The sequence below is a fragment of the Helianthus annuus genome, chromosome 11, assembly GCF_002127325.2.
Source record: "Helianthus annuus cultivar XRQ/B chromosome 11, HanXRQr2.0-SUNRISE, whole genome shotgun sequence".
NCBI lineage: Eukaryota > Viridiplantae > Streptophyta > Magnoliopsida > Asterales > Asteraceae > Helianthus > Helianthus annuus.
The window spans coordinates 189,700,746-189,719,912 of record NC_035443.2 but is presented as its reverse complement, the minus strand read 5'-3'; the positions used below and the strand labels follow the sequence as shown (position 1 = coordinate 189,719,912).

General features: G+C 37.0%; 2 protein-coding genes across 2 annotated transcripts; both read left to right on the top strand.

Annotated features, from left to right (window-relative positions):
• Positions 1 to 9,696: 9,696 nt before the first annotated feature.
• LOC110891536 (dihydrolipoyl dehydrogenase, mitochondrial) lies at positions 9,697 to 11,474 on the top strand. The gene is made up of 2 exons (XM_022139245.2): positions 9,697 to 10,034; positions 10,104 to 11,474. The coding sequence occupies exons 1-2, from the start codon at positions 9,801 to 9,803 to the stop codon at positions 11,364 to 11,366; spliced, it is 1,497 nt and encodes a 498-aa protein (XP_021994937.1). The 5' UTR covers positions 9,697 to 9,800; the 3' UTR covers positions 11,367 to 11,474.
• Positions 11,475 to 13,628: 2,154 nt separating this feature from the next.
• On the top strand, positions 13,629 to 15,750 carry LOC110891535 (30S ribosomal protein S1, chloroplastic). The gene is made up of 6 exons (XM_022139244.2): positions 13,629 to 14,077; positions 14,287 to 14,643; positions 14,714 to 14,995; positions 15,074 to 15,184; positions 15,279 to 15,365; positions 15,442 to 15,750. The coding sequence occupies exons 1-6, from the start codon at positions 13,664 to 13,666 to the stop codon at positions 15,547 to 15,549; spliced, it is 1,359 nt and encodes a 452-aa protein (XP_021994936.2). The 5' UTR covers positions 13,629 to 13,663; the 3' UTR covers positions 15,550 to 15,750.
• The last annotated feature ends 3,417 nt before the right edge of the window (positions 15,751 to 19,167 follow it).

The window sequence follows — 19,167 nt, the reverse complement described above, 5'->3', positions numbered from 1 at the left end:
AAAATTAGTTTGTTCAAGTTTACTAGATCTTAAAAAAAAAAAAAGAAAAGAAAAGCATGCCCTTCGATATTTAAAAACAAATCAGTGATTGTTGAAAGACAACATTATTTTAAAGCTTTAAATCTTGTAAACTAGAATATTGGTATTTTATACCATCTGGTGTATTTATTTTATAAATAAATATAAGAACATGAATGACAAGGTTTTGCAAAGATAATATGTACATATGAATATATAAGGTTTTACAAGAGCTTTTACTAGTTTGTGTGACGTTATATTTTTAGTAATATACTTGTTAGTTTGATATTTTGTGAACTAAATTATATTTAGATATTATTAAACATGCTCAGACAAAGAAACTCCCATGGATCTATACTTAAATATACGATCAAAACTTGTTGGAAGTTATGATATATTTTCTAGTTTTTTTGCTAATAACTTACTTGTTAAGAAGTGTTGGAAAAATTATTTGACTTTGGTTTCAAATAGTAGTATTTTCTTGTGCAAAAAAAAAAAGATGGATCTAGACCCTACTTATATTTATGGTGAAACGAATATGTATGTTAAAAGTTACATAATATTTGTTAGACAAACTAGTCATATTATATATTTTTGATAAAATATATGGCTTTAATATAGATATATGCACTTTTACCTAAAAATGGTTTTAAATATATAATTAGAATTATTGTGGAAAATGGTTATACTAAGATATATAAGTTTATGATGTTTTCGACAAACTAGTAGAGTTATATATTTCGAAGAAATATATAATTTTTTATCACAAGTTTGACTTTGGATACAAATAGTCTTTAATGGACTAGAATATATATTATGGGAGTTTAGTTTAAAAAAAAAGCAGATATAAATATGTACATCTTAAATCACTCGGAAACTAAGTCGTTTCCGAGACTTAATGTGTATCCCGATCATACATTGGATCAAATAACCATAGTTTGGTTATTTCAAATCAAGATAATAACACCTTCGTAGAGTCGTTTAGTTAACGACTCGGTAGAGCTCGGACACGTAGTTTAACTAAGTTGTTTTATTAGAAACTTATAAGTATTCCTTTGTAGGAATGTCGTAGTTGCACGCTAGCTAAATACACATTCTTGGAATGACACTACGGAATCACACTAAGCTAGCTTTGCACAGGAATGTCAAGGTGAGTTCATAACCCCCACCTTTTCTAGTTTTACATTTTTACAAATGTTTTCGGGGGTGGAAAGACATGCAAGTTTTTGCAAAAACAAACAACTTTTCGATGAACGAAAACTCATACTTTTAAATCGTTTTACGAATGGATTTCAAGGAACTTAAACGGTTTACTAACGCTTTATACTAAACATACCGGTTTTACAAAACACACGCGTATCTACGAAACGTGCATGATTTTCATGTCTAGAGACGGGAATGTCCTAGCTACAACAACGAGACTGGGTTTGTCTGCGTACGCAAAACGAGACCACCCAGTGAGTTCATGTTCCCCTTTTCTTTTAAACGTTTTCGGTTTTATAACTCTCGGGGGAAATACATGTTACTATGGTATGGTTAAGCAACAAAATGAATTAGTAGATCACGTGCGAATAGGCTGATACTTAAAGCACCATTAATCTTGTTTAAGACCACGGAACAAAGGGGGTAGATCTATCGGGTACAGGGCGAGCCCCACTCACGAGTCCTTGTGTGACCACATGGAGTTTCCTTTGTTACCCTCGCCGGGTGGACCGGTACTAAATCGCTTACGGGTTGGTGGCTTCCTATGTCGGCACACATATTAATGTCCTAGCTACACATTAATGATCAACATATTCATTTACGCTTTACATATCGGATTTCGACAGCTAAACTTTCAAATGTCTTTAAGATTCATTTGACACAAACTCACAAATACATGGATTTACAAACATTGGTAACGTTTTCAACTTATGTACAAGTAAGAGGACGAGTTGGTCCTACTTACAAAGACTCTCATGGGCTAGACTCAAAACTTTCATATATCATGTCAAGAAAATAATTTTACTATATTTTCTCAACAACTTTGAAACCGGTTATCAAAAAGATTTATTTTAAATCTTTTCAAAACAAACTATGAACTCGCTCAACTTTATGTTGACTTTTTCGCATGTTCTTTCTCAGGTAGCATTATCAAAACTATGGAACGGTTGGAATAGGAGAACCCATGGAAATTCGAGTACCTAGCAGGCGTTCACTGTTTAGAAGTCTTAACCTTTGGCTTCCGCTGTGCAATGAAGATACCGGTCCAGTCACGCCATGCTCTGATATTTCGGGGTGTGACAGATTGGTATCAGAGCATTAGGTTTCAGCGAATTAGGTTTCTGTAGAGATACCTAGGCTTTAACCTTACTTCCTCTGGGAACTTAGATTATTAAGACTTGGACACATACAGAACGCCTAGGGCTGAATATGGGTTTCCAACCGTTGCCGAAAACAATGAGTCAACACTTTTGGTTTTAAACATACACACGCGTTGTGTTGGATACACGGTACATGAAACGATTACATATAGTAAGCAAAACTTTGAGAGTTTTGGATAACATGCATTTAGGACCTTTGGAAACTTATGTCGAAACTCATTAAAGGTCCTTCCTTAGAAACCGTGACTACTCGAGCAAATACCATTATATTATGCCTTCTATGCTATTTCACTTACCCGAGCAGGTAACCTACGTGGAACGAAACGCTAGTGCACGATGATACATGAAACTCAAACTATACGTCAACGGATGTCGGAGCACATCACATTCTACGCGGAACGAAACGCTGGTGCGCGAATATACGTGAAACTTAAACTATACGTCAGCGGACGTCGAAGTACATCACACACGACTTTCGAGGCAAGGCCTTGGGGAAAACACAAATGGGCACGACAACAACGATGCTAATTCCCGTCAGTGGGAGAACTCCTAATCAAAAAGCGGCCATTTGCCACGTGATCCTGCAAATGACACGAATCATGCTGAGGTACTCTTAAACAAGATTTCATATCGATTGATGCTTAGTCTAAAGAGACTCACAACTATTGGCGCTGCAAAAGAAGTCACATGTCTTCGCATTCCCCCTACCTCATTTATTGCTATTAGGCTATGTTCGATATTCCATGGTAATGTCATTCAACAACCAGTCATCGCACGAAATTCCAGGTAAAGTCCTTACATTTCTTTTGTTGAAATTTCGACTTCTTGCATATAGTGAGTAGATTTTTGCATTTCTACTCCCCCATCATGATCATTGCATCACAAATATTTTCTTTCGTAATAGCGAATGCTCATTTGCTTCATTCTTGATGAATTCATATTTATACATGCGTTTTTTGTTACGCATGTGACTTTACTTGAAATTGTTGCTTTATCAAGTTCAAATATTATTTCGCTATACTCACTCCTTGCATTGTGATCTAGATAAACCATATTATTGCATAATGTTGACTCTTTGATACCGAGTCAACGTAACTCGTTGAAACTCCTTTCTTTTTAGCCACATACATGGTTTTCGTTGTAACCATGTCGAAATCTTCTTGTTGATACACGCAATCATTGTTGGATTGTGTTTCTACCAAGTTCAATTGGTTGAACTTGCTCGTAATATATATTCTATTCAAGGTCCCATATGATGGATTGAGGCCATCATATTCGAAATAATTCCAACAAGCACATCATTTGTTTTGAACCACAACATGCTTGTTTGGTCTTCGACTTCATTGAAACGTTTCTTTGATCACGATCACCTTGTGGTGGCGTTTTTCACAAGTTTGAAGCTTGCGCCAAAATCATTGCTCACATCATGTACGGATTTAATTATTTATTTATTTGTTTAATTATATTAAATCCGCCTTGTTGATTTATCGTATTAAATCAGTCTTAATACAATTGTGTGTTAAGACAATGGTACACAAGTTCATGTCATATTTCGGTGTGCCTCTTAACGGTTCTTTCAGCATCGATCAAACATTTTGTGATATTTATTGCTCTTTCATCTTCGCTCGAAAACATTGTTTATTTGTTTCATTATCAATTGAAAATCCTCTGATATTTGTTGGAACGAGCATTCAAAATTAACTTCGTTGAGCCTTCATTTGATTGCAAACGCGATGATACTTGTTCGGTCACCGCTATTATTGAATTATTCCATTCACTACGACACCTTGTGGCGTCGATATAAACTTGTAGCTTGCGCTAATTTTGATAAATCGTTTCCTGCGAAATTACATATGCTTTTCGTTCGACTCACCATTTAAACAGTCTTAATGCAACTATGTATTAAGACGATGATACACCAGGTTCGGTTGTATTTCATTTCGGTGTATCCTTGCAACACGTTGATTTTATTCATTTAACGGTTCGATTGTTGACAAATTATTTTTATGATTCTACTTATTTGAGTTTGTTGAATTCGAGTTTCACTTATGCAACAACCAACGCTAGATTCCGTTGGTAGTAAATTCTATCGTTTCAAAAAAATTGACTTGCAGTTAGTGAACGTTCATTTGGAATTCCACTGGTTGAATTTCCTCTTTTATTGAACCGAGTAAACCTAGTCACATTGGTGATAGTATCACAACATCTCATTCACTTGACATCGATTTCTAGAACAAAATCAGTTAAATCATTGGGTTCCTATTGATGCAAAATGTTCTTGCAATCACGTAATCTGAACAAGTTTTGGTTCGATTACACGGTCATTCACTTTGGTGTTATTCGGACTTACCTAGGAACGACACAACTCTGAGGAGATAACATAGACTAAATTTCGAGGACGAAATTTCTGCAACAGGGGGAGATTGTGACAACATGTAATTAACAGCCTTCTAATTACGCGATTAACAAATGTTTAGGCGATAACAAGTAGTGTTTAAGACATAGATTAACTTAATTAGGCTCCCGGTATGCCTAGGAACGCTTATCGGCTGTTACAGTGCGCGTATGAGGATTTTCGGGAAATCTGCTCAGCGTTAAGCAATAACGAACTAACACCGGACAAAATACTGACCATGCCGACAAATAAGAAGTTTATATGTATAACTTATACATGTGAATGTGGTTTTGCGGAAATAACATGCTTTCAGACGCCACAAAACGCGACCGTGGGAGCGCGCCGACAATGAAACAGACGCATCAGACTCGTGTATCAACTTCAAAATTGAAATATTATGACATATTTTGTTCGTAATCGAACTTTAATATCCGTACATCGTTTAAACATGATTGCATTGAGTTCATACGTGTTAAACTTAAATTTATATAATTTATATAATTGGGTTATCACATGTCTAGAAAAATTCCATACATCTGCAACATCTGCAAGGATACATTTCATGCATTGGCGATTTTAGAAACCACTATAGGATGCGTATATGATTTGACGAACACAAACGTCGATGACATATAAATCAAAATGCTAGAGAAGCATTTTTAAGCATTATGAATATATATATATATATATATATGAATATATATATATATATCCACACGCCAGATATTTCATATTTGTATTTCTGGGGTTTCATTTTATAAAACAAACCCATAGAGAAACCAAATTACTAAAATGGTTAAACCTCACATGTAATTAATTGCGAAAATTCCTGTACTAAAGCATCCTTTAAATAAATAGATTAACCTACAAGCCTATTTTTTTTCTTTAATGGCTATCAATACCCTACAACTAGCATGTATATATTATTTTCCAAATCATAAGAACTCATTTATTAGTTAAATTGAAAAAGCCATACTTTTATAATATGACTACACTTGTTTAAACAAAACTATTCCTTGACTTTTGTATAAAACGATTGAAGCATGCTCCAAATTCACCAACTTCTGTCCTTTGATACAAAATTACACTCCATCTAAGGTGAATGATTTCTTTTGTACAAAACCCATACCTCCTAGTTCTCTTATACAAACTTTTAACCAATCCACACCAAAACCCTTGAAGATCTCGGCTCTCACCCTCCCAAAACAGAAAATCCAAACAAGAAGCACACAACTCTTATTATTGGATAATTTCACAAGTTCATGCACCACCCTCCTAGCCTTCCAGCTTAACAAACTTGGTATGATTTAGTTTACTATCTCTAGTAATTTAACGTCATTTTATAGTTATTTCATACATCCAACATATGTGTATATTTACATATTTGATTAAACACAAATATACACTAGTTTATACTTTGGCTTTTTCCTAAATAAAAAGCATGATGTACTCTGTTTTGCTAAGCAAATTTACTAAAATGTCATAATTCAAGACTTACACAAAATTAGTTTGTTCAAGTTTACTAGATCTTAAAAAAAAAAAAAGAAAAGAAAAGCATGCCCTTCGATATTTAAAAACAAATCAGTGATTGTTGAAAGACAACATTATTTTAAAGCTTTAAATCTTGTAAACTAGAATATTGGTATTTTATACCATCTGGTGTATTTATTTTATAAATAAATATAAGAACATGAATGACAAGGTTTTGCAAAGATAATATGTACATATGAATATATAAGGTTTTACAAGAGCTTTTACTAGTTTGTGTGACGTTATATTTTTAGTAATATACTTGTTAGTTTGATATTTTGTGAACTAAATTATATTTAGATATTATTAAACATGCTCAGACAAAGAAACTCCCATGGATCTATACTTAAATATACGATCAAAACTTGTTGGAAGTTATGATATATTTTCTAGTTTTTTTGCTAATAACTTACTTGTTAAGAAGTGTTGGAAAAATTATTTGACTTTGGTTTCAAATAGTAGTATTTTCTTGTGCAAAAAAAAAAAAAGATGGATCTAGACCCTACTTATATTTATGGTGAAACGAATATGTATGTTAAAAGTTACATAATATTTGTTAGACAAACTAGTCATATTATATATTTTTGATAAAATATATGGCTTTAATATAGATATATGCACTTTTACCTAAAAATGGTTTTAAATATATAATTAGAATTATTGTGGAAAATGGTTATACTAAGATATATAAGTTTATGATGTTTTCGACAAACTAGTAGAGTTATATATTTCGAAGAAATATATAATTTTTTATCACAAGTTTGACTTTGGATACAAATAGTCTTTAATGGACTAGAATATATATTATGGGAGTTTAGTTTAAAAAAAAAGCAGATATAAATATGTACATCTTAAATCACTCGGAAACTAAGTCGTTTCCGAGACTTAATGTGTATCCCGATCATACATTGGATCAAATAACCATAGTTTGGTTATTTCAAATCAAGATAATAACACCTTCGTAGAGTCGTTTAGTTAACGACTCGGTAGAGCTCGGACACGTAGTTTAACTAAGTTGTTTTATTAGAAACTTATAAGTATTCCTTTGTAGGAATGTCGTAGTTGCACGCTAGCTAAATACACATTCTTGGAATGACACTACGGAATCACACTAAGCTAGCTTTGCACAGGAATGTCAAGGTGAGTTCATAACCCCCACCTTTTCTAGTTTTACATTTTTACAAATGTTTTCGGGGGTGGAAAGACATGCAAGTTTTTGCAAAAACAAACAACTTTTCGATGAACGAAAACTCATACTTTTAAATCGTTTTACGAATGGATTTCAAGGAACTTAAACGGTTTACTAACGCTTTATACTAAACATACCGGTTTTACAAAACACACGCGTATCTACGAAACGTGCATGATTTTCATGTCTAGAGACGGGAATGTCCTAGCTACAACAACGAGACTGGGTTTGTCTGCGTACGCAAAACGAGACCACCCAGTGAGTTCATGTTCCCCTTTTCTTTTAAACGTTTTCGGTTTTATAACTCTCAGGGGGAAATACATGTTACTATGGTATGGTTAAGCAACAAAATGAATTAGTAGATCACGTGCGAATAGGCTGATACTTAAAGCACCATTAATCTTGTTTAAGACCACGGAACAAAGGGGGTAGATCTATCGGGTACAGGGCGAGCCCCACTCACGAGTCCTTGTGTGACCACATGGAGTTTCCTTTGTTACCCTCGCCGGGTGGACCGGTACTAAATCGCTTACGGGTTGGTGGCTTCCTATGTCGGCACACATATTAATGTCCTAGCTACACATTAGTGATCAACATATTCATTTACGCTTTACATATCGGATTTCGACAGCTAAACTTTCAAATGTCTTTAAGATTCATTTGACACAAACTCACAAATACATGGATTTACAAACATTGGTAACGTTTTCAACTTATGTACAAGTAAGAGGACGAGTTGGTCCTACTTACAAAGACTCTCATGGGCTAGACTCAAAACTTTCATATATCATGTCAAGAAAATAATTTTACTATATTTTCTCAACAACTTTGAAACCGGTTATCAAAAAGATTTATTTTAAATCTTTTCAAAACAAACTATGAACTCGCTCAACTTTATGTTGACTTTTTCGCATGTTCTTTCTCAGGTAGCATTATCAAAACTATGGAACGGTTGGAATAGGAGAACCCATGGAAATTCGAGTACCTAGCAGGCGTTCACTGTTTAGAAGTCTTAACCTTTGGCTTCCGCTGTGCAATGAAGATACCGGTCCAGTCACGCCATGCTCTGATATTTCGGGGTGTGACAGTGGTCAACTCTTAGATTTGCATAATCTTGATAGTACAACAAAGAGTTGACCACGGGGCCGTGTCAAGAAGCCACGGGGTTGTGTGAGGCCCTCTGCTGACAGATGCAATTAATGAAGGAAGAGAAGAAGATGGCCACGGGTCGTGCCCAGTGGACACGGGGCCGTGGCCGGGCTCTGTTCTGACTATAAATAGGGGTGCTTGGTTCACTTCAAATGCATCCTTTGGCAAACCACTTCTCTCCCACTTTGCCACCACTCCACCACCACTATAACACCAACACCCACCACCATCATCCATCGTTCATCTTTAGAGTGTGTAGTAGTCTCGGGATCCAAGATTGAACGTAAGAGTTCTTGTCAATCAAAGGCCATGTTTGGCTAATCTCTTACATCACTTGGTGAAGACAAGTCTTTAACAATGATTAGCAAGTTATAGTGTCGTCCAATAGGACGGAGACACGTGGATGGTTTTAACTGGAAGGCATCTAGAAGACGTCTGTAGACTACTCGGCCCTGGGAGATGTCTGTAGACTCCTGGGAAACGTTTGGGAGACTTATCAAGACAACAAACAACCACGTGTCATGTTTGTATTGGATGACAGTACAACTTAATAATTATTCTTAAAATGACACTTCCTGTGCACCTGGATCAATAAAGCGTCTCTTCCAAAACTTGAGATGTGACGATTTTAGAAAGAAGCCATTTTCAAGATTTTCCTAATATTTTTTATAGTATGAAGAAAAGAAATTTGAAAAACAAAAATATGGGAATGGGAGTTCCAAGCCATATGGAAAATCAAGAAGAACTGAAGAAGTACCTTTTTTCTTCTCTTTCGTCCCTGTTTTTTTTTTAGAACTGGCTTCTACGTTTGTTCAAGTAGGTGGAAATGAATGGAAGTTAGGACTTCTAGACCCTCTCCCTCAATTGAGTCAATCCTACGTCATTATTATTATTATTATCATTTTAAAAAAGAAAAAACGTGAAGTTTATTTCAGTTATAACATTGACCAAAAAGGACATCGCGCGGATCCTAGGCTCCCCGTCAGCATGCAAATTAAGGGAGGGAGGAACAATATTAATATAAAAAGGGAGAAACTGGCTGGCTGGCTGCTCATCAACATCTTTGGTTTTTTTATTATATAAAATAAAATAAAACAAAGGGAATTAAACATAGACATTTAACACCCACCACCATCTTCTTCTTCTTAAGTTGACTATGGCGATGGCGAATTTGTTCAGGAGAAAGGCGACGAGAGATGTGTTGAGGTATTCGTTGTACAGAGGATTCGCCTCGGAATCTGAGGTAAACGACGTCGTTGTAATCGGAGGAGGCCCCGGTGGATACGTTGCGGCGATCAAGGCTGCTCAGCTGGGCCTCAAAACCACCTGTATTGAGAAACGTGGCGCCCTTGGTGGTACTTGCCTCAACGTCGGCTGCATCCCTTCCAAGGTAGTAATTTATTATAATCAAAATTTCATTATTACTAGTCTCATCTCATCTGATTGGTTGTTTGTTTAGGCACTTCTTCATTCTTCTCACTTGTACCACGAAGCCAAAACTAAGTTTGCAAACCATGGCGTAAAGTGTAGTGATGTTCAAGTAGATCTCCCTGCCATGATGGCCCAGAAGGACAAAGCCGTATTCAACCTGACAAAAGGTGTCGAAGCCCTTTTCAAGAAGAACAAAGTTAACTATGTCAAAGGCGCCGCCACCTTCCTGTCGCCTTCCCAGATCTCTGTTGAAGAAGAAGAAGAACAAGGGGAGAAGAAGACTGTTGTTGGCAAAAACATTATAATTGCAACCGGTTCTGATGTCAAAGGGCTACCCGGGATAACCATCGATGAGAAGCGGATCGTGTCGTCCACAGGTGCTCTGGCTTTAACACAAATACCCAACAAGCTTATAGTTATTGGAGCTGGTTATATAGGGTTGGAGATGGGCTCTGTGTGGGCCCGCCTTGGTTCGGAAGTTACTGTTGTCGAGTTTGCTCCGGTAATTGTCCCTACGATGGATGGTGAGATCCGGAGGCAGTTTCAACGCTCTTTGGAGAAGCAGAAGATGAAATTCATGCTTAATACTAAAGTGATGGGTGTTGACACTAGTAGCAGTGATGTGGTCAAGTTGACCCTTGAGCCTTCAGCGGGTGGTGGTGATCAGACGGTGCTGGAAGCGGATGTGGTTCTTGTTTCTGCTGGGAGAACTCCGTATACAGCTGGACTAGGGTTGGAGAACATAGGAGTGGAAACTGACAAGATAGGGCGAATCCCTGTGGACAGAAAGTTTTCTACGAATGTGAAAGGGGTTTACGCGATTGGGGATGTTATTCCTGGGCCTATGCTGGCTCACAGGGCAGAGGATGATGGTATTGCAGTGGCTGAGTTCATTGCTGGAAAGGAAGGGCACGTGGATTATGACAAGGTTCCAGGCGTTGTGTACACGCATCCTGAGGTGGCGTCTGTGGGGAAGACGGAGGAGCAGGTGAAGGAGTCGGGGGTGGCTTACAGGGTAGGGAAGTTCCCCATGATGGGAAACAGCAGGGCCAAGTCCATTGATGATGCGGAAGGGCTGGTGAAAGTGATAGCTGAAAAAGAAACGGACAAGATTCTTGGGGTTCATATCATGGCATCCAACGCTGGAGAGTTGATCCACGAGGCTGCTTTGGCGATAAGTTATGATGCATCGAGTGAGGATATTGCGCGCACATGCCATGCTCATCCTACATTGAGTGAGGCTTTGAAGGAGGCTGCCATGGCCACTTATGATAAACCCATTAACATCTGATACCAACCATTTTTTTTTCTTTTGCTTAATTAATCATCATGTATTTAAGATTGTTGTGTCTGTGTTTGTTTTTGTATCCAAAATAAAATCATATTCTTGCTGGTTGCAGCATCGTTTAAGGAGGTGGGAATGAACTGATGTTGAGAGGACATTGGTTTTGAGCTTCAGTTTACACCCACCATTCAATTCAGATTGTGCTTTGGGTTTGTGGTTAAACTTATGGGGTTTTAAGCATTTCAAGCAAATAGAAATCGTAAAAACTAGTCCCTCATAACTCTTAAGAATTTTGGAGGCCCATGGGAGAGTGAGCCCAGGGCCCTTCCATGAATCGGCCCCGGTAAAAACTCAAATATATGGTAATTTAGAGCATTCACAATGGAACCCTTATATTTATGTGAGTGAGGTAATTATATTTACGAAGAATGGTTGTGAGTAGTTTTGAGTGGTCGTGAGTGGAAGAGAGAGAATATATGGGAATATAAGTTATATAACTGTTTATCTGTAAAATACATGAGAAACATTGTTCATCCCTTATAATTTTTTTAATATTTCTAAAGGTGGTTGTGAGTAGAGTAGAGTAGAGAGCAAATGTAATGATAAAGGTATAAAATAGTATTTAATTAAAAAGAAGAAACAAAAAAAGTAATAATTTTTAGTATAGTTATATGAAATATAGATAAGGAATCTAATGTAAATACTCTTAGTACAAGAGAAACAAAGTATTTTGGTGTTGAAAATAACATTCTGGTTACTATTAGATATAGGCCTAATTCGTGAAATTTTGAATGGTAAAAAAACCTCTTTTAAAGGTTCCTTGTTAACAGTGGTGGCTTTGATGGTGTGTAAGAAGGACCTTCGTACAAGGCCCGTGATTTTGAAGGGCACGTGATTTTTAAGAAAAAAACCGATGTATATATGTTATTTTTTTAATAGTAAACACATACCAATTCCAATATAGGCCCATTTGCAAATCATTTTTTATGGTTTAAAATTTAGCCCACTTGACATTAGGTTTATTGAACCCAATACTAAATTGATTTTTTTTTTTAAATAATAGTAAAACATTACGGAATGACACATTTTTTCAAGCTCGAGCGAGATACGTGAATTCTCAGAGACGCCTCTACTTGTTAACCACCAATCAAACGGTCAAGAACCTTGAAACCATCATATTTTGACAACCACAGCCCTCAATATGTGTAACTAAGCTAAACTAGGGGGGGTTATTGCACGGACCTCCCGGCCGCTGGAGTGATCCCACTCCACAAGCTAGCAACGTCCCAATGCTGTCTGGCGGTGAATACCCCATCCCGAGCTGAGTCTGTTTCCCTCTGGGAAGAAGGTGGCAGAATACCCCCTACCTGGACTCGAACCCGGGTCTCTGTGAAGAGTAGAGGTGGGACTGGCCAACTGGGACACCCCAGTTGGTTGTAACTAAGCTAAACTAGAGCGTTACGTGAAACTAACCAAACTTTTATGAACCAATTCTATACTTTGGGTCTAAGTCTTGCAAAACGGGTGAGTCAAGTTGGGTGTCGGAATGAGTGTTTGGCTTGGACTAGGTTCGACTGAAAAATGAGTTCAAGTAAAAATGAGTTCGGGCTAAAAAGGCTGTTAAAAAAAGTATTAAAACGGGTCCACCCACTATATCATCGTAAGATATTTTACATATTCCAAACAATTTGGTGATGATAATATATATGTACATTTATCATATTTCAATTAGTTATAGTTGTTAGATCATAAAATAAAAGTTAGGATGTTAGGCTGTGTGCTGTGGGCTTGGTTGAGGGCGCGAACCGTGCCCCTTTGCAGGGTGTGGGTAGTGAACACCGTCACGAAGGGGCACTTGAGTAGGCTCGCGTGCTTAGGGCCGCTGAGATAATGAACAGGGGGAAACTTATGAACACGAACAAGAAATTTCGTTCAACGAACATGAACAGATGTTGTGCTGGTTCATTTATGCTCGTGAATGTTCGGTAACACTTTCGTTTATGTTCGTTTACGTTCAATAGTTCATTAGGGTTTTCAATTTGAATATTATTCAAATAATTAAAAGTTTCAAGTAATAATATATTTAATAAATATTAGTGTATTATATAACCTTTTAATATATGTTTGTTTGTGTTCATGAACGTTAGTGTTGGTTACCTAAAAGCTAAAATTAACGAACGAATAGATATCTCGTTTGGTAAGTGTTGATAAAGATGGGCGGGATAATAAATAAGGTGTAAAAGTAAATATAGGGTTTGACTGAGATGTAAAGGTAGGGTGTGGGTTGGATAACACCATAGCTGATGAGAAGTCACATAAATGAGTTGTGGTGGATTTACCGGACATACCAACCTACCTTATCTGACGACCCCAATCAATCCTCCCTCATCTCTTTCACCACACAAGCACAAGCACAAGCCATGGTGTCGTTGGCGCAGCAGATTGGTGGACTGAGGTGCCCATCTCTCTCCGACACACGCCTCTCAAGAGCAGCAGCATCCTTCAACAACAACCACAACCTGAAGAGAGCCTTCACAACCAAGGCTGCTGTTGCTGTCTCAAACGCACAGACCAGAGAGCGAATGAAACTCAAAGAGATGTTCGAAGAGGCTTACGAGCGCTGCCGCACCTCCCCCTACGAAGGCGTTGCTTTCACCGTTGAAGACTTTCACGCTGCCATCGAAAAGTATGACTACAATTCTGAAATCGGCACCAAGGTACTCACTCCCTTTCCTTTCTTAGGTTAGGTTAACATTAACTGGTGGTTATCAATAATATTTTTTCTTTTTCAACTATTTATTATTTCTTGTAATCTCAAATTAGACTCTTGCTTGCTTGCTTGCTGTGGGAAATCAATCAAACACTTAAGCCTAGAAACATTCATTCATTCATTCTTAAAGAAAGGAGATGCTCTTCATTGTTGTAGGTCAAAGGAACTGTTTTCAGTGTAGATGCCAACGGTGCAGTTGTTGATCTAACTGCCAAGTCATCCGCATTCTTGCCTATTAGGGAAGCCTGCATTCATGGCATTAAGCATGTACAAGAAGCAGGCATTGTCCCAGGTTTACGCGAGGAATTTGTTATTATCGGTGAAAATGAACATGATGACAGTTTAATTTTGAGTTTACGCCAAATTCAGTATGACTTGGCCTGGGAACGCTGCAGGCAGCTGCAAGCTGAAGATGTTGTAGTTACCGGCAAGGTCGTTGGTGCCAATAAAGGTGGAATTGTAGCTGTTGTTGAAGGCCTTCGCGGATTCGTTCCCTTCTCTCAAATTTCCTCAGTCAGTAATTTACTTTGTATAATACTCAGTTTCTTGACTGCCAACCTTTATCTAACAACATTTACTTCAGAAATCAAGTGCAGAAGAGCTGCTTGAGAAGGATCTGCCACTCAAGTTTGTGGAAGTAGATGAAGAACAATCAAGACTTGTTCTAAGCAACCGGAAGGCCATGGCTGATAGCCAAGCACAGCTTGGAATCGGCTCCGTTGTCACTGGAAGTGTTCAGAGCTTGAAACCGTACGGGGCTTTCATTGATATTGGTGGAATCAACGGTCTTCTCCATGTCAGTCAAATCAGCCATGATCGTGTATCTGACATCGCAACCGTCCTACAACCCGGTGATACCCTCAAGGTAGGTGTTGCAGTTATCTTATCTTAACACAGATCAGATAGTATGGTTTATATGTAATGGAACTTTATTTTTTGTTAGGTCATGATATTAAGCCATGACCGTGAGCGAGGCCGAGTTAGTCTATCTACTAAGAAACTGGAACCGACTCCAGGGGACATGATTCGTAACCCCAAATTGGTTTTTGAGAAGGTAGCAGCTTCTTTCTTTAGCTTCATCAGTATATCATATGTATAAAGGACTCGTGGTTAATTTGAGATGCATGTATGTTATTGTTATGTTACAGGCAGAAGAGATGGCTCAGACATTCAGGCAAAGAATCGCTCAAGCAGAAGCCATGGCACGCGCGGACATGCTTAGGTTCCAGCCGGAGGTAAGTATGGTTTTACAGAATTAAGTTTAACGTGATTCATAGAATAACTAAGAAGCATATTTTGTTTGCATTGCAGAGTGGGTTGACACTGAACTCAGACGGCATATTGGGTCCGCTGACCACAGACTTGCCCGCTGAGGGCCTGGATTTCAATGAAATTCCCCCAGTTGAAGATGAAGAATGAATAGTCTTGGCTTGACTTTATGATGTCATTCTGTATTTTGTGTCTAAATTTAATGAGAGATATAAAGAAAAGTACAGAGAGATGATCCGGTCACTAGGACATTCTTTGTTAATGAAACCAAATTCTTGCTTCAACTTGCTTTTTTTCTCGGTGAATCAGATTCAAATGGGATAGATAGACACTAATGCATGCAAAATTCTATTAAGTTATTGTTGTAATGGTATATTTTACTAGTTTATAAAAATAAGAGTAAACTGCCATTTTGGTACCTGAGGTTTGGTCACTTTTGCTATTTTAGTCTAAATTATATAATATAACAAATAGCAACTTGAGTCACCTTATACCTTCAACCGATGCGACCAACCATCACAACGGTTCATTGTTTTAATTGATAAAATGATATTGTAGTTTACAATTATGTTGAAACTGGCGCATCACCAAAAAACGCGCCCTCATATAACAATGACACCACCGTTTGAATTGATAAAATGATATTATAATGTACATTCAAATAAAATGGAGTGTAATTTTTCAATAACTGCCACCGCTCCCGCCGAAACGAAATACTGAATCGCCATCATCGTTAACTTCCCCAAATTCCTTCCTAAATAATCTCAATACCTTCCCCCAATTTAGATTGACAACAACGGTAAATTGATCTGTTCCATATCAGTGATTTCTGCAAGTGTCTGTTAGTTTCTTACATCACTGTTTAATTTCAAATCAATGTCGTTTACGTTGCCATACGGAACTGGTTTCTAATTCTTTATGGGCAATCGTCATTTATTGGGAGGAAATTGATTTAATCTTTGTTTCTGTTAGTTTTTGTATGGTTTATGCCATTCTGCAAGTGATTATTAGGGTGTATTTGCACAATATCTTATGAAGCGAGATTGTGTCTTTTTAGTGTAAAATTTACATTTGTTCATCTTTTTATACTTATGTTCATGATAACGTGATTCTTTATGAACTTTTTAATTCATCTTCTTATACTTATGTTCATGATAACATGTGTTTCTATATGAACTTTTTTATTAGATCTTCTGATTTATTCTGTTCTTCTTTGGTTCTACATCGTAGAAATCCATTTTAAGACTACGATTTTAGACTTTGGTTCGTTCGATTTTGCTTCATTCGCTTTGGCTTCAGGCGACGGTTAAATGATTTCGGTGTAGACGAACGTTTTCGATTTGGTACGTTCGGTGTAGACGTGGTTTGGATTTTGGTTCATTACGTGTGAAAGATGTTTGGTACCTCGATTATTCAGGTTTTATATGTTCATTTTTTATTTTGAATTTATGTTGCTTATCACTCAGATTTGGTTTGCTAATGATGAAAAAAATCGTCCGCATAAGAATTACTATAACCAATTGAGGAAACAAAAAATTTAGCCTCATGATGGTTTTATTGGAATAAGCCATTATCTGTTTCGTTTAATTTGAACAATAGAAATCACCGTAACCTGTGTATTATGCTTTATTGGTATAACATGATTCTTCTTCTTTATTTTTTATTCACTGTGAACAATCATAACCTGTTTTGTCAAGAGATTTATTATCTTTTATGTGAAAAAAAAAAAAAACAATCACCATATCTAACGTGCCATGATAAGTATATGATTTTTGATTACATGTGTTTTTATGTTAGTTTTTATTTTGATTACAATAAGATAAATAGGATTAACACAATATCAAACATGACTTAAAATAGGGAATTGTAAACGGTGTGGTCATAATCGAGCAATATGGTCTTCTAAACCTAGAAGAATGGATACATTGGTCGATTGAGTTTAGCGATTATTTTTAGTTTATTAAAATATGTAAACAGTGTGGTCGTAATCGAGCATCTCATATAGCGTTATAAAAAACATTCATAATCAAAATCCCGCTGCAATGCGCGGGTTGGCGTTAACTCGTTTGAAACATTTTGCATCTGGGTCCCTATGGTTTCATTTTTTTGTCATTTTGGTCCAAAAATGAAATTAGCTCATATTTCTCAAATTCGATCCTGGTATTTTGTTCTTTTCCTCAGGGGCAAAATGGTCATCATAATTTTATGAGCAAATTGCCATTTTGGTTCCCGTGGTTTGGTCAATTTTGCCTCTTTAGTCCAAATCTCAAACTTTTTGCAATTGGGTCTTTGTGGTTTCAGTTTTGTTGCCATTTTGGTCCAAAAATGAAAACAGACCAGATTTCCCTAATTAAACCCTCAACTTTTGTCCTTTTCCTCAAGGGTATTTTAGTCATTTACGTTTTATTATAACTGATTATCAATTAAAATTAATAAAACTAAATTATAAAAACTGAAACTCTCTCTCTCTCTCTCTCTCTCTCTCTCTCTCTCTCTCTCTCTCTCTCTCTCTCTCTCTCTCTCTCTCTCTCTCTCTCTCTCTCTCTCTCTCTCTCTCTCTCTCTCTCTCTCTCTCTCTCTCTCTCTCTCTCTCTCTCTCTCTCTCTCTCTCTCTCTCTCTCTCTCTCTCTCTCTCTCTCAGAACTTAATCACATACGGACTGATTCGATCAAGTTTCGATTTGACTCAGTGTGTTTCGGTGTGTTTTTGATCAGTTCGGTGTGATTTTAACAAGTTTAATCATGTTTCTTTGATTTTAAGCATGTTTCAATTTGTTTTGGTAAATGTGTTTCCTTGAATTTCATTGATAAACACATCTCAACTCATTGAAATCCAAGTACAATGAAACTGTTTTGAGGGTTTTTTTTTTTTTTTCATTTCAAATCTGAATTGTAGCTTCAATCTCAGGCACTATTAAATCTCGGAGATTTCGAGAAAAAAAAAACGAATTTAGATTTAGTTTTTGTTGTTAAATTGTAGAAGCTTTTCGAGTAGAAAATAAATGTAAAAGAAGATCGCTTTTTTTGTTAAGCGATTGAGGTTGTTGTTATTGGAGAAGAAGTCAGAGTGGGTGATAGAAAGAAAATTGCGACCGTAAATGTTCATTTGTTAGAAGAGAGTCGTCGTGGTGGCGGCGGCGGAGGCGGTGGCGGCGGCGGTGGCGGTGAAGGTGACGGTGGTGGTGGCCGGAACAAACTCGTGGGTTAGGGGCGGGTGGCCGTGGGAGGTGGGTGGTGGTAAAGCATGGTGGGTGTGGCGGAGAATGGGGTGGAGAAGATGATGGTTGCAGAGAATTGGGGTTTGGATTAGGGTTTGCTTGTGACTCATTTGGGGAAGATGAAGATTTTTTTTATTTAGTTTTATTATTAATTAATAATCATTTATAAAAAATGATAATGACCAATTTACCCCTGAAGATAAGGACAAAAAAACAAGGATTTAATTTGAGGAATATGAGCTGAATTCACTTTTGGACCAAAATGGCACAAAACTGAAACCACAGGACCAAAATGAAAGTTTTGGACTAAAGTGGCAAAACTGCCTAAACCTAAGAGACCAAAATGACAGTTTACTCTAATTTTATTATAACAGATTATTAATTAAAATTATAAAATTAATTAATCCTTTTGACCTTATAAAAGAAGCATAGACTTATCATCCCCCAAAAACCAAAACCCAAACCCTAATTCATCCTCTCCTCCAAACCCTATTCTCCTGCAAGTGAAGATCGACAATGGTGGTATGCACATGTGGAGCCCCAACCACTGA

Bases quoted from the DNA above. Each gene is read 5' to 3' on its own strand.
- LOC110891536 (XM_022139245.2), top strand. From the start codon at position 9,801: ATGGCGATGGCGAATTTGTTCAGGAGAAAGGCGACGAGAGATGTGTTG. The intron at 10,035-10,103 runs GTAGTAATTTAT...TTGTTTGTTTAG, and splicing joins TCGGCTGCATCCCTTCCAAG to GCACTTCTTCATTCTTCTCA.
- LOC110891535 (XM_022139244.2), top strand. From the start codon at position 13,664: ATGAGAAGTCACATAAATGAGTTGTGGTGGATTTACCGGACATACCAA. The intron at 14,996-15,073 runs GTAGGTGTTGCA...ATTTTTTGTTAG, and splicing joins AACCCGGTGATACCCTCAAG to GTCATGATATTAAGCCATGA. The intron at 15,366-15,441 runs GTAAGTATGGTT...TTTGCATTGCAG, and splicing joins TGCTTAGGTTCCAGCCGGAG to AGTGGGTTGACACTGAACTC.